Source organism: Atractosteus spatula, chromosome 5 (genome assembly GCF_055471065.1).
Source record: "Atractosteus spatula isolate fAtrSpa1 chromosome 5, fAtrSpa1.hap1, whole genome shotgun sequence".
NCBI classification, from domain to species: Eukaryota; Metazoa; Chordata; class Actinopteri; order Semionotiformes; family Lepisosteidae; genus Atractosteus; species Atractosteus spatula.
Genome location: NC_142710.1, coordinates 32,657,797 through 32,673,218, shown reverse-complemented (window position 1 = coordinate 32,673,218; position 15,422 = coordinate 32,657,797). Strand labels below are relative to the sequence as shown.

Sequence of the window (15,422 nt, the reverse complement as noted above, 5' to 3'; positions counted from 1 at the left end):
ATTGCAGTGTCTGTACCTCATGTGCTTCACAAAGCTGATATTTACGGTAGGGCTGCCATTCAGAAACCGCTTGTAACCAAGCCCAATGAGCAGCAATGCATGACCTGGTGTAATGAACACAAAACCTGGACTTCTGAGCAGTGGAAGATATACAGCTATTCTTTTGAGTCGAGTTTTATTCTTTTTTTAACATTGGGATGGGCGTTATAACGTGGTATTATGACTCTCCGTGGTAGAGAACATACAAACTTTATATAGATAACACTGCAGTTTCAGAATTAGTCCTTGGGCCCCAGCACTACAAGACAGCAATACTAACCACCATGCCACCACGGTACACACCTTTGTTTTTATACAATATAATATGCTATTATGTATATGGAGGGAAGAAGTTGTAGTTTTGGAACCTTACTGCAATGCAACAACTTTACTTATAAAAGCCATCTAAAAGTAGTTAACGACATTTTCGCTAGAACAATGTGGGTTCTGAAAATAAGCTGGTCTGTTAATTATGGTAGCATATTTTACCAGAACTATTTTCTTCATAGTCCAAACAGCTCCCAGGGAATATCCATGCTGAACAACAATAATAACTATCCTTGTATAAGAAAAGGGCATATTGAAAAATAACTTGAAAAGCTATTTACCCTTGATTCCTCGTATTAGCAAAAAGATGAATAGTTTATGTATGATGAATACAAATTCTGTGTTCTTTCAACTAAGTTTAATTTGTTATCCTCTTTCAAATTAAAGATTATATTCGTATAATATTTTGAAGAAAGTACTTTTGATGACTGAATAAGTAAACAGAAATCCACATTAGGAATTAAATCATCATTTGAAATTAATATAAAAATATGCATTTATATAATTACAGAAATAGAAGTAACTACATTCCTCATTTATTAATTTAAGAGTCTGGAAAACAGAAAATCAGTGTGAAATAAAAGCTAAAATCTGATCTGAAGCAATCTGAAGCAATCTGTGTTTTTCTTATTAAACACATTAGATATTAAAAGTCATTTTAGATCCATGTAAAACATTAATATACACCCAATGCAATCTGAAATCAGTTAGAAGACTAAAATACCTGTTGGAATCGCAGGGACTCTGACCTTCTCTTCTGGTTGAACTGCCATTCCTTGAACTCCTGGACAGCCTCTTCTACTGTGATATCACCCAGCTTCACCTTCTCCTGAAGCAGAATTAGCTGTCTCTGGCCTGGGGTTTTCATTCCAGCAAACGGGTCATAGGTGGTTGTGGGAGGTCTGTCCCTCACTGGTCTCACTAATCCAAAACACAGCACAGAATTGGAAGTGTGAAACCATTAGCAACAAAGAAACTGGATTGAACTTTCTCATTCATCGTTGGAATTTCTTCTGAAATATTATGTATAAAATTACTCCTTAAACAAGATAGCCACATTCCACTCAGCCACATTCAGAGTTTCAGGACTACACAGTCTCTTATACATCAGTTGAAAGAAATAAATTAAATACCATAAAGGAAATGATTAACAGGGGAGTACAAGAAGTAAGATATTTTCATTTGTTTTGTTATACATACATGTTATTTTGGTAGAAAATACCAGTGAAATTGTACAGAGACTTTACTTCTGAGGCATGTACTGTATGATAGGAAATTTAATTCAAACATAATTCATACAAACTTAGTTAAACATACATATATTGTATTTTTGTGCTCAATCAATCTTTTTACAGAATATATGCAGTTACAGTATATTCAAAAGCTGCATTGTGAAATCTCAGAGCGCAGTCTTACGGGATTATACAACTTGTTTTTTATTAAACAGATTACCCTTATTATTGCATCAGAAATAGAGAGACATCGTGCACTGTACTATAGCATTTTCTAATAATTCAAATTTTATATCACCTAGTCCAATAAGGTGTTGTGGAGAGTTAGGGTCTAACCCGGCAGGCAATGGGTGTAAGACAAGTTACAGTACACTCTAAACAGATCCATTGCAGGACACATACTGTATAATGAATGCACAAAGGACGTGTCAGGTGCAATTTAACCTAGGCAGCATATCTTTGAATTATGGGAGGAACCAGACCCCAAGGCAAAAGTCCATGTAGCCAGGGAGACAAAATACAAGCTACTGAGAAATACAGAAGGAATCCCAAGCTACTGTAGAACTGAAATAAAATTAAAAAATTACAGACCTTTTCCGTTTGTCAACAAGTAGGCTAGACAATAGACCAGATTTGACTTCACTATTTTGCAACTGTCCAGTGTTTCCACAAAGAAAATAAAGGACAAATAAAAACATGTATTCTGTGTTAAGACATTCACTGAAGTAATGAACAAAATGTTTTAATTTGTCATGTTTCAAAATCTTATTTATATATTTTATGTGCAGTGCTTCACCAATAGGTTACCCGAAGAAATTGAGTTGTTTATTTTTTTTAATTTCGTCATGCTATGACTAACGGTTTACTAATGATCATGCTTTACTATACTGTAACAATGTTAAAGAAAACACAGCATACATACAGTATAATGCAACCATCAAAACTCTTACCTGGCAACCCCTTCCCTCGAACATAAAGATTTTCAGGTTTTGATGCTTGCTTTTCAGAAAATACTATAAAAAACAGAATAATAAGTTCTAGCAAAAAATAAATACACACATGTTCACATGTGCTACAATCCTATTTGCCTATGACTCTTTGTATTAAAATGAAACCTTTTTTAAAACATCAATCTTTTTCATGAAATATTTTTTTTCCTATTTTATTCTTATGTTATGGGACTACTTATATTTGAATTCTATATATATATAGTATATAATTGAATAGCCTTGGCATGAATTCTGATATGACAAAGCCATTTAATCCATGGTTTGTACCTTTTTTTTTAAATGTGACTGCTTCACAAGGACTACAGTTACCAGTTACTTTTAGAAGTACACTAACATTCTACAACACAGATTAATCAAATTATTTAAAGACATTTTGCAAATGTGTAACCATGTTTTACCATGTATAACTTGAAAAATGCTAAAGAGGGCTAGAAATATTGGAGGGGAAGTAGCAGCCCTCATTTTTACCCATGCCTTGTAATACAGTAATGTTCACTACAGCTTAATATGATTGAACAGACCACAAGGAAAGACTTGTTCTAGTTTCAGCAATCCAGTGGCCATGTCATTTCCCTGACCTTTGGAAATGTATGCCTCTCTCTCTTCTGGCTCACTGCAGACAGAGGGCCTGGGTATGGGCGCAGGCGGACGATTGACTATCTCTGGGATGTAGCTGGCACCCTGCTCGACCGTGTCGTAGACATCATCCTCCACACACAACTTGTAAGGGTCCTCCTCTTCCTCCTCAGTCTCCGACTGCACCTTCTCCCCTTCCTTGACATAGTCATCCGTGTCCTCTGGCACCTTAGTTTTAGGACATTTCTCCGATTTGCCTGTTGTAAACATCATGAGGGAATTGTAGTTGCATCTTTGTCGAAGAACAACACTTCATTAAATTAATTAAACTAATATTTTTACAACACTTACTTCAATGTGATACAATCGTGTTAATCCAACATTCGATGACATGCTAACACTTAACACATATTGTAAGTACATAATATGTGCTTTAAACAAAACTAGGATCTCTAATACATCCCAATACCACATTCTATAATTTGAAATAAAGTTATTTTGTGTACTTTTTTAAACATTCTGAAATGCAATGGAAGGGATAAATATCTATTTTTTCTGTATGTAAATAGGGTTAAATTAAATTGATTCTACATTTTACTAATGAACTTAGTAATTGATGGCAAAGGATCTTCTCAATAGTCAGCATGGGTTTTTGTGTGGGGGAACTTTAAATACTGAAGGGAGAGGGACCTGGTTAGACAATTGGTCCAGGAGTGAGAATTTGTAGAATCTGGTGTATGTGAGAATGTGTTGGGTTCAGTTTAGGAATGAGATAATAGTGAAATAGTGGGTTTGGGAATGTAAAGATGTTTGTGAGGGAAAGTGCGGGGCGTTGTCAGGATCCCCAAGCACTAGGAGGGTACCCACATTTCGCAGACCTATAAAATGTAATTTTACCTTCCAGAAACTTCCGGAGCATAGTCTCCTGTGTATTCACTGCAAAGGGATCAGGGACGTCAGATGCTTGTCTTAATGCCTTGTCCATGTCTTCATCTGAAGTTGAAACACAGAGTAGTTATTCTCTACGGTAGTATTCAAGAAAGGGATGATGAGTTTTATGTTTATTAAAAAATGTAATTATGGAGCCACCATCATTTTTCCATGCCTTTTAAAAAAATATATTGAAGTAATGCTGTTTGTAATTGACACTCAAGGAAAAGGTATAGAATTCCAATCCTGCTTTAAGCCTCAAACTATCTAAAAACTCTACAATACAATTTTATGAATCACATTAGGTCAATTTAAATTCCCTTAAACATAATATTAACAAAAAATTAAATGCTTTTATAGTGACTTGCAAAAGTATTTAGACCCCTGTACAGTATTCACAATTTTTTGTTTAAATAGATCATTAATATGACAAAAATGTTGATCTTATTAATATTAAACCTTTTGTTGTGGCAAAATCTTAATTAACATATGTAAGGGAGGTGTACTGAATTCTGTTAAAGAGTTACACAATTAGTTGAGAGGCCTCTGTCTGTAGGCAATAACAGAGGTTAATAACAGAGGTGGACATCAATCATTAAGAAGTGGTAGACACCCAGGTACTGCCTAGTTAGTTTGCCAAGCTGAGAAACTGGGAAAGGAAGAAACTTATTAGCAATGCCACCATGCACTTTGAAAGCTACAGAGATCAAAGCATTCATGGCTCCTATGCAATCAACATTTTTTTTTCTTTCTAGGTTTTGCTAACATTTAAAGTAACCCATCTCACCCATACACATCTTAATTTTGGGAATTCAGGTTTAAAAATAGTACATTGTAATAAGAAAAATGTAAATGCAACATTTTGAAACTTCAAAAAATTGGACACCATAAGAAGGGTCTGAATACTTTTGCAAGACACTGCATACAGTATGTGCAAATATACAGTATAATACTGTATATGGTATAGTATATTTACATAAGAGTTTGAAACAATTTTCATAAAATTCTGAAGTCAGTCCAAATCAGAACATTTTTTACTTCATCCTTTCATCCTTTCCTTGTGATTTGGAAATATGCAATTGCCTTATATTCTTAGTTGCAACAGAGTTAGTCCTTTACAGTCTTTACATGGTGAGAAAACACTTACATATGTCCTCTATACAGTCAGGGTTCAACTCCATCATTGACTCATAGATGTCTTCATCACATCCTGGGTTCAGTGAGTACCTCATCAGGATATCTCTGGAGGTATTGGACATAGACTCATATATGTCCTCATCCTCTCCTTGTGTGATGCTTTCCTTAATGTGAGTCTTTAGCATATCTGCTGTCTCCTGCAAGCAACAATCAAATAAACTAAGATTCCTTTTCTTTCTTTGTTCCTATCTGCCATAGTTTCTTAGGGGTCTACAACAAAGCAAACACATCACTAAATTGTTCAATTCAGAAGACACAGCTGTATTTCACATTAATTTTATATTAATCCGGCATAGAATAGTAGCAAATCGTCAGAAACCAAAGAACTTCTAATATTTGGTTTTCAACTTTTGAAAAATTAAATATGAATCACATTCCTATGTAACCTTGACACACTTCTCCACTGCTACACCTAATGAGCCCTGTGCAGGTATCAGAAAAATTACTGGAACAATATTTAGGGAGTCTTAGGTCTTAGTAATTCTTACTGGTACATGAAAATAGGGAGTACCTCTGGAGGGTTGCGTAGGGTTCCCATGTACAAGGAAATCTGGATGTAACTATACACAGTACAGTATATATGAATAATAATAATTAATTGCTTACACTTATATAGCACTTTTCTGGATACTCCACTCAAAGCGCATTACAGGTAATGGGGACTCCCCTCCACCACTGCCAGTGTGCAGCCCCACCTGGATGATGCGATGGCAGCCATAGTGCGCCAGAACGCTCACCACACATGAGCTATCAGTGGGGAGGAGAGCAGAGTAATGAAGCCAATTCATAGATGGGGATTATTAGGGGGCCATGATTAGTAAATTTAGCCAGGAGGCCGGGGTTACACCCCTACTCTTTTCGAGAAACGCTCTGGGATTTTTAATAACCACAGAGAGTCAGGACCTCAGTTTTACATCTCATCTGAAGGACGGTGCCTTTTTACAGTATAGTGTCCCCGTCACTATACTGGGGCATTAGGGCCCACATGGACCGCAGGGTGAGTGCCCCCTGCTGGCCCCACTAACACCTCTGCCAGCAGCAACCTTAGTTTTTCCCAGGAGGTCTCCCATCTAGGTAGTTGGGAGTTGCAGAGTGATATGGCTGCTGCTATGATATGAAGCACTGCCATGCAGCTGCTATGAAGCACTGCCATGTTCTTCAAATTCAAAACAACAACCCTAAAACACTACACAGTACAGGAATTAATAAAAGATTGCTACTAATGAGTCTTATACATGTGAATGAAATTGTTAATGATGGGGATGCTACATTAAATTGAAATAAATTGAAAATCTTGATAAATTAACTACAGTTTCACATGAGAAAATCACAAATTGTATGAATAAACAGTAAAATAAAAAGAAACACAAAGATAACAGCTTTTAGTATCTGATAAGAATACAGCAAAACAATAACGTGATCACTATGCCTTAGTACATTGTTTTTGCTGTCCCTAAAGGTTTTATTTATAAACTTTTACATGGACTACCAGCAGTAATTTGTATAAAAGTTAATTAGTATGGGGCAGCAGAAGAATTACTGTAACTGTAAAAAATAAATTTTGTGTTAAGAAACCAGCTAGAACTACCGTGTTGTTAACCTTGGAAGGTTCAAAATTAGCTAATTCTAAGGAAAGTTATTTTGTGTGACTTTCTTAAAATAAACTGAAAATTTGTAGAAACTTGCCTAACCTCGGATATCCTGCAAACACAGAGCTGCTGAGACTGTAACAGTAATGTGACTGTGAAAAGAGGAACTAGCCAGTATTTCACATTTACTCCCATTAAGCACCACAACTAAAATAACACAAACTGCTAGTAAGTACTATTATACAGTATATGAGTGCTTTACCATTTTAAAAGCGCTGACTTTAGATAAGAAAATGACTTAATGGCATACTAGGGCTACACTGTAACATATGTTTAACTTGTTAACTTTGTGACCACTCTAAGATTAGAATGTAGAGAATTTTACACATTATTCTAGTGACTTGTATGGTTAAGAAGGAGTGTGAGACGGCAACTTTCATTTCCCCAGAGCCTCCTCAGACACTTAAGGCTCTTACACACGAACATTGTGTTAAAAGCAGTTATAGATTAGGGGATTAAATGGTTTAAAAAAGAAATGAGACAGCCTAGAACTAGAAGAAGAAACACATTTTAAGTAATAATCATCATTGTGTTACTCAATAACCAGCCTCGCTAAAAACAAAGAAAAACTTAAAAGTTAAAAATGTATACCTTTAAAACAAATCCAAAGTTGAAAAGCTGTCTCTGCGCAGTGTTTAGAAACACTCTCAGCACAGCATAAGGGATTTCAGTGTGAAATGTTCTTGTATAACAAGCTATTTAAATATACAGTGAACAAACAAAAGCTGACCGATAAAGTTAATTTTACCTCATCCAAATAATCTGACCTGTCAAAACAGGATCAACTGATAAATTAAGCAATGTCTGTTGTGTTCTTGCTGTATGAGTTTATATATAGTGATATTTTACAGAATGTTTTTTTAAATAAATTCAGTGGCTTTGGTTAACCTTTTCTTACTTCCTTAATCTTTGACACTGACAGCATTACATAAACAAGACAGGTTGAGGAAAACCTCACGCTAGATTTAGTAATCTACATATTATTTATTTTGGTATAATCTGTCTGAAAAAGCAATATCACAGATTACATAATTTATCCATACACATGAATACACATACATGAACTGTACAATATATGAAGTGGTTTTGAACTTCAGAAAACGTAATGTGGAGTATCTGTACTTAAAACACAGTGAAAAAGTAATATGCCTCTTCATATTCTCTTTAAACATGGAAATTAACATACTGTATTTGCATTCTCTAACTGGGGGTTATATGCAAAGAATTTACAGCAAATCTAGCAGTGAAACATAACCCCTGGAGGAATTTAGCAATACTGAGAAGACCAGGTGTTTTTGTACTATTACTATGTACTATGTTAAGGCCTTCCCAGTCACAGCAATTGGAGTTGGTTCTTGAAAAGTGTTTTATCACTTAAAACCTGATGTACTATATTTTGCTGCAAGATAATATCAGTGATATTTCTTTCATTTCAGATATACTTTAGTACACACCACAGTCTCTGAATTCTCAGAGAACAGCTGCTGTTTGAATGCAAAAACTCTTCAAGTGTAGTTGTAGTGTTAAAAACAAATAAATCCTGTAATACTTGTGTGCAACGGAAATGTTTTATTCTTAAAGGCGCAGTTGTTTTTCCCCATTGCAGATTAAGTGTGTATTTGTATACAATCTTTATATTAATTAAAACATATTTAAAATGAGTCTAAAATTCAATCTTACATAAATTAAGCATAAGATACTTGGTTACTTACAACATACTCATCCATAAATTGACGCAGGTCTCGGAAGCCATTCTTTTCAGCAATATTGTTGGGATAGTCCCCGTATTTGTTAACCACACTGTAAGCCTGGAGAGCACCAGGACACTGCAACAAGACAGTTGTAAGCTTCTTCAGTCCATACTTAGCAGCAAAATGAAGCAGTGTAGGCAGCTCCTCATTCCGTTGGTCTGGCAGAGAAGTAGGAGTATTACAATTAAAATTATAACAAAAAATTCCAACATTAACAATATTATATGTTATCTTCTACTTTGCAATGTGTTGCACACAGTTTTTCCACTTTACTTTAATATACCTAAATGAAGGGAGAGTTTTTTATTTACTTTTTAATTATGTTTCACTTTTCCTTTGAAGCGCGTTGTGTGCTACTTTAACTTATCACTTACTGTACTGTATATACACTCAAGTGAAGAAAACTCGCAGAGAGTCTAATGAGATTAATGATACTGCTGAGCCTAAGGTCAGAGATTCAAATTCACTTTCTGGTCTGATTTAAATAATAAAATCTTGATACAAATGATAATGTTTCTAAAAGTATTTCCTTCTAAATACAGGATCATGAAAGATGTACATCTGTATTACAGCTACAAAAAGTAAAGCATTCAAACACTGTAGCCTTCAAACTTCACACACATAATCTGACAGGCAATAAGGAGGATCACAACCTAACCAAGGGTGGCTATGAGCAGTCAGTCATACCACCGTGTATGAAGTCCACAATAACACTAAAAATACTGAAACACACAACTTCATGATTTCTACAGGGGATTCGTTAAGGATTATACAATGCTGAATGCTTTATCGGAATGTACAGATTTTGACACAGTCAATTCTAAAAAAATACAGTCCTATATTTGTGCTGTGCAGTCCTGGAGAGGAACTGCACACATGAATGACTGATGCCAAATGAAATAGTCATTTTATTGTAATTTATTATTGTGCAGTAATTCAGACTACTTGCCAAAAAAACCTCAGAACCCATTTGGAAAAGGAAATCTCGCACATACAGTAAGAGATTTTTTTCTTTACAAAAAATGTACTTGTTCCCAATGGTTCTTGTATCTTGGAGAGATACAGTATATTAACAGAGAATTACTGTATATAAAACTATAGTTATCAATTATAATTGCAAGGGAAAATGTCAGACTCTGAGCATTAACCTCCTTTGCAGTAACTCAGGGTGGGAACCGTGTGAATAATAATCTGAGCACAGCTCTGGTTGCACATATTTCAGCGTTATGAGTTTTTTTTATAGTTATTGCATCAAATCCAGAGTACAGTAACATAAAAATACACCATTGTATAACAGTAAGCCTCCCATTTGTTTCAAAATTAATTCCTTTTTTAAAATTACATAACTAGTAACCAAACAAATTAACCGTCTGACTATGCACATATACTGTAGTACACTTGTTGGCCTTCCCAGATATTTGTGCGCTATATAACGTTTTAAAAGGAAAGATTAAGTATTTGTTTCATATATACAGTACATACGTTTTAAAAGTTAATATCAATGTCTTTTCTAAGATATAACAAACCTCTATAACTTTGTGTTACAAAAAACTTCAAATGTTCTTCTAGCATCAAACACCAAAGACCGACAGACTACTGTATTTTAAATATTGTTGATGTTAAAGGTCAATTTGTTCAAATGTTAGACGTTCTTAATAACAGTTTACACACATGCTGACATATTTTCCTCTTCGAGCTGGTTAATTCCAAATAGATGAAGCCCAGATACAGGCATATTTGTCTTCAATGATTCCGTCAGTAATCTGTCCAGTGATTCTCTACAGCATGATGTGATGTTAAAAGCCTAGAAGGAGAATGATACAAGGAGAACATGAGGAGAGACAGTGTAGGTAACATGAGACAATTGACATTTCTTTTTTTGAAATGCATTTTTTATATCTAAAAAATGCTGATATTTCACATTTTCTTTTTTTCCCATTTGTAGTTAATTGAAGCAATGTCAAGAGCCCAATTTAAAGGAAGACAAATATTTTTCCCCAGTGTATATATCACATGTATTTATAAACATTATAAACATTAAAACCAGCCTATATTAAGGACTCCTTTTATTACTTTAGCTAACTTTGAAAATGCATTTAAATTTAATATTACTATACTGAATTGCGTATTTGCAATTACATAGTGTGAGTGGTACTCAGAAAAACAAAACTATTGGACAAACAGGTTGATTATACTTCACATATAGATGGAGGCAGACATATTGACGCATGATTGTTTACTAATGTCTTAGTATAATAAACATATTTTCAATAAAATAGTATGTATATAACAATGTGTATATTTATATAACATGTTTTCGTGAATCAACAAATTTTAAATGCAGGCTTATGATATGTCTGCATTTCAACAGGCATTTCTAGGGTCAGAAGACTGAGACACTGTCTCATCAGCATGTGTGAAAGTGCCACAGCAGAAGCATACCAAAAAACACTAGAGTAAGTATAATCTTATCTGGACTCTGCAGGATTAGCATTAAAAAGAAGTAGATGACTGATGACCAGATGACTGCAAAAAACTATCCCTAAGTCAGTAAACCAAGTCCATCAAATAAATATAAAATTCAACCCTTTCTACCTTCTCACCTGGCACATGAACTCCATTGGATTTATGGCATTTTCAAGAAAGTTACTGATTTCTCCCATGCCAGTGTAGTATGTTATAGGCATCGAGCAGACAGTTAAGTCCCCACTGTACAAAGTCACCAAGACGGATCCAGAGGGCATGTCTACAAATAAAAAGAACATTGCATTCATTGCATTCAGTTCTGAACTTCTTTCCATTTTAGCAATCATATACTGGAAATACTTCGTCAAGCTGTCTCTCCTCACATTTTTTGGTTCATGCCACTGTCAAGTTTATATTTTTATGGAAAGAGATCACTGACTGCAAGTTCTTGATCAACTGAAGCACTGACAGGAAAACTCCAAAACAGCTACAATTTTAAACTGTCTCTTATTTTGGGAGATAATCATGAGATGAAACAGATTCTGCAAATGTTGCTCTTTTTCCAAACTTATCACAAGACATATTTGCACTTACCAGGTGCCTTGGCAGAGACTGTATATTCATTCTCCAATACACCTGACTCTCGTTTAGAGGCACAATTTTTGCATGAAAACTCCACTTCAATTTTTATTTGTTTTTTTAACTTACATTTCAGAATTATGTACACATTCACCTGGGTCTGAAAAAAGCAAGAATAACACCATTATAATATACTGAGTTACATCAGTGTCAATGGATAAGGGTATTTAGCAGGTAGGTCCATTATAAAAAAAAACAAGAGGAAATAAACATACTTCCTCAGAAAAGTGTGAGAGCTAGATTTATCTAGTTTAAAAATCTTTTGTTTTCCATTTAGTTCAAAATATTACTATGTAATTCAGTAAAAAAAAACATGACATGAAGTAACGTGATTCATCTTGTCGATAGCACTATACTGAAATCAGAATTTAACCATTACATCCCAGGTGGATGAGAAAAAATGATTGCTAACTTTGTTTAGCTGTACAGTATATGGCTTCTGTTTTAGCTTCTTTCCAAAGGTTGCCAGTCACTTACAGAATAGATTACAATGCTCTTCTGCTGTAGATTTGAATGGTAGCTACCATTCTTCTATGCTGCTCAAGCATTAAATCAACAGTTTATCAGGTCTTTAGGGTCGTGGCACCGAGAATGTGTAATTCACGTTACACATTCTCAGACTCAGCTCACACTGTCACACTGCAGAGTTCAAAATCTCACTTGAAATGTTTTGAAATGCTTTGTAACTTGTAAACCTTTATGAGCATCCAATTATTGCGTCTCTCTAGTGCTTCTTCTCATCCATGTATAATGCCCTGCTCAGCTTGCTATGATTTTATGATCGGTTACCTATAAATGAACTTTATTATTATTTTACAGTAGTATTATTACTTTTTGATCAGAGGCAGTGTAACACCCCTGCTGCAGACACTACTGTTGTACCTAGAGTACTCTATCTCCATTGGTCCAGTCTATCCAAATTGGTACATTCCTGGGGGCAATTCCTGGGATGGACAGATGTCCTGTCCAAAAGGGGGGTGGGAGGTGGGGAGTTGCATGCTCCCTCTTAATGGCACAGAAACCACAATTAGGTCTGTCTTAACGAGCCGATATGGCTGAGATATGGAAGTTACCTCAAATCAAATCAAATCAAATCAAAGTTTATTTATCAAATGCACAACAATACAGTGTGCAGCAATGAAATGTCTTTTCCGCGAGCTCACAAAGAATCACAGAAATCATAAAAATCACAAAACACAAAAATCACAAAATTGAAAATAAGGTTACATAATAATAGATGTAATAGAAATGGAATAAAACTCAATATGAGTAGAGCTGCTATGTGTCCATGGTGTATGCAATATATACAAGTAGTGCGGTTATGCGGAATACAGTGAAAACTGTGTGTCCATGTAGCCATTACAGGTGATTTGCTAAAGGAACTGCAGGTTGGCTATTTCGCAGTCTTGCTGCCTGGAGGTAGAAGCTGTTCCGTAGTCTCTGTTGAACTTGGACCGAATGCTTTGGTACCGTTTACCGGACGGTAGGAGGGAAAACAGTTTGTGACTGGGATGACTGGGGTCCTTGAGAATGGACCTGGCCTTCTTCAGACATCTAGCTGAGTAGATATCCTGGATGTTTGGTAGCTCACAGCTGGTAATGAGCTGGGCTGACTTCACCACCCTCTGCAGTCTGCAGTTATTAGTTGTTGAAACATTAATAGTATACAGACTGCCTTGCAACTTAAAGCATCCACAAGAGAGGGATGAGCAGGAAATAACTCTTGATATTTCGAAAACATTAATCTAGTAAATACTGGGATGGGATTATTAGTCTTCTTTTATTTCTAACTTTTAATATCTCCTTATTGTCTAAGGTGGAAATGCAGTAAACATCTTATGCCGCAATGTTCTCTCATAAGCTAAAACTTACATGAAGCTGTAAAAAATCATTAATCACAATAGCCCAATTTCATATTTCCATCATCACTAAAAGAATGCTGTTTACAACTTTTTTAGAAAGTTTTTTGCCTCCTTCAGGTAAAACCAGTCAAGTCTTTGAAAACAGTTAAAAACAGAAGTGAAAAGTTTTCAAACAATTAAGTACAGAATTGACAAAGTTCCTCATTTGAAACAAACAGTTTTTCCATGACAAAGGGGACGAGTTATTGGTACCATGTGACCATTAGCAAATATAACATGACCTTTTTTCTGTTCTGGTTTTTGTCTTAAATATCACAGATCCTTAATAACTAGAAATGTTGCTGTTGCACAGTGAAGAAGGAACCAAGCTCTTACCCCACACTGTATTCTGTCTGGAAGAATGGCAACGCATTTGTCGTTGACAGATCTTGTGGATTCACTTTGGAGCTCTTCTTTTTCGACAACAAACTCTTCATGGTTAGGTTCAGCTTGCTTGGGCTCATCCTTCTGCTCGGCCTCTTTATCCAAGACATGATTTACCTCTGACTCTGCCTCGCTGTCAGTCACACTGTCACAACCTGAGTCTCACGAGAGTACAGAAATGGATTTTATTATTTTAGAAAACGGGAGACCCTGAAGTCTCACTATTCCAAAATCACATAAACCCAAAATGGAGCTTGAAGATGAAAAAAGCATAAAGCTCTTCTCAGAAATTCTACTTGTGATTTATGTCATCGTTTATCCATAGGAATTTTCTTTCTTTTCTGAACAAGTTACCCCTTAAGGATTCTAGCAGGGATGAAGAATTACTGTTACACTGTGTCTCAAATTAAATAAAACTTAAACATTGTATTCTCCTGAAGATACTGTCATTTCAAATATCAATATAATTTAAAATGTTCTCTTTTGTCTTTGAATATCTAAACAGTGCACTCTTTCCTTCCTCTAGTCTTATGCATCATGGTAACCAGACAATTAGATAGGCCTTCATCCTCAATACTGTATATATAACTGCTCTACCAAAATTGCATTGTCTCCTTTTATCTACTGTATGTTTTAACTATAATTGTCTTTTCATTATTTTCCCTGACGTTTTCTGCTAGCAATACTGCCTATGCCAAGAAAGTTGTGTCCTGCAGGTGATTTATGTGCAACCTGTTCTAAGCAATTCTAAGAAGAAATAACTCTATACCTAAATTAAATCTTGTGCTAATCTTTTTAATAGTAATAATTCAAAACAAAGACTGCTTCCATTCCAGTTAATTAAATTTATATTTATCAGACATGAGTGCTAATCTAAAATAACACTGTATGAAATAAATACATATTTTTTTCATTTAGAGTCAAGTTATATAATTTCAAAGATATCAATGAAAAGAATAGATATAATAGCACAATGTCCATATGATGAAATTTAGTGAATTTCTTGTTAACTGTGGAGAGATAATAATACTACAAGATTAATAATAGTACTAATAATAGTACAGGACTATAACGTCCTGTACTTTGGAAGCATATCCTGCCCTGCTGATCTGTTAAATTTTCTGTAAGAGCTGAGCAAGTGGGGTCACTCTTTTGAAGAGAAAAACAAAACTCCCTAACAGTTATTTTAATTTTACTTTACTATTTCCTGTTCATCCAGGATTAAAGTCTGGTGAAAGTCTTGTTCTCAATCTAGCCAACTCATTTAACTACTCATGCCAGTGGTGAAAAATATTGTTTTATTGCTAATAACTGGCTTTTT

General features: G+C 35.0%; 1 protein-coding gene across 7 annotated transcripts in view; it reads right to left on the bottom strand.

The window, feature by feature from the left end:
• Window positions 1-15,422, bottom strand: part of pik3ap1 (phosphoinositide-3-kinase adaptor protein 1) — a 42,457-nt gene that overhangs the window by 9,707 nt on the left and 17,328 nt on the right. For 3 of the 7 annotated variants that reach the window (XM_088915221.1, XM_088915218.1, XM_088915223.1), the window contains 10 exons: window positions 14,054-14,262; window positions 11,772-11,916; window positions 11,315-11,457; window positions 10,383-10,515; window positions 8,673-8,869; window positions 5,262-5,448; window positions 4,082-4,177; window positions 3,187-3,441; window positions 2,549-2,611; window positions 1,091-1,287 (listed from right to left, as the gene is read on the bottom strand). In XM_088915221.1, coding sequence (XP_088771347.1) covers window positions 1,091-1,287; window positions 2,549-2,611; window positions 3,187-3,441; window positions 4,082-4,177; window positions 5,262-5,448; window positions 8,673-8,869; window positions 10,383-10,515; window positions 11,315-11,457; window positions 11,772-11,916; window positions 14,054-14,262 — 1,625 coding nt within the window. The remainder of the gene's footprint in view (window positions 1-1,090; window positions 1,288-2,548; window positions 2,612-3,186; window positions 3,442-4,081; window positions 4,178-5,261; window positions 5,449-8,672; window positions 8,870-10,382; window positions 10,516-11,314; window positions 11,458-11,771; window positions 11,917-14,053; window positions 14,263-15,422) is intronic. The other 4 variants (XM_088915220.1, XM_088915224.1, XM_088915219.1 and 1 more) reach the window with 3 other exon arrangements.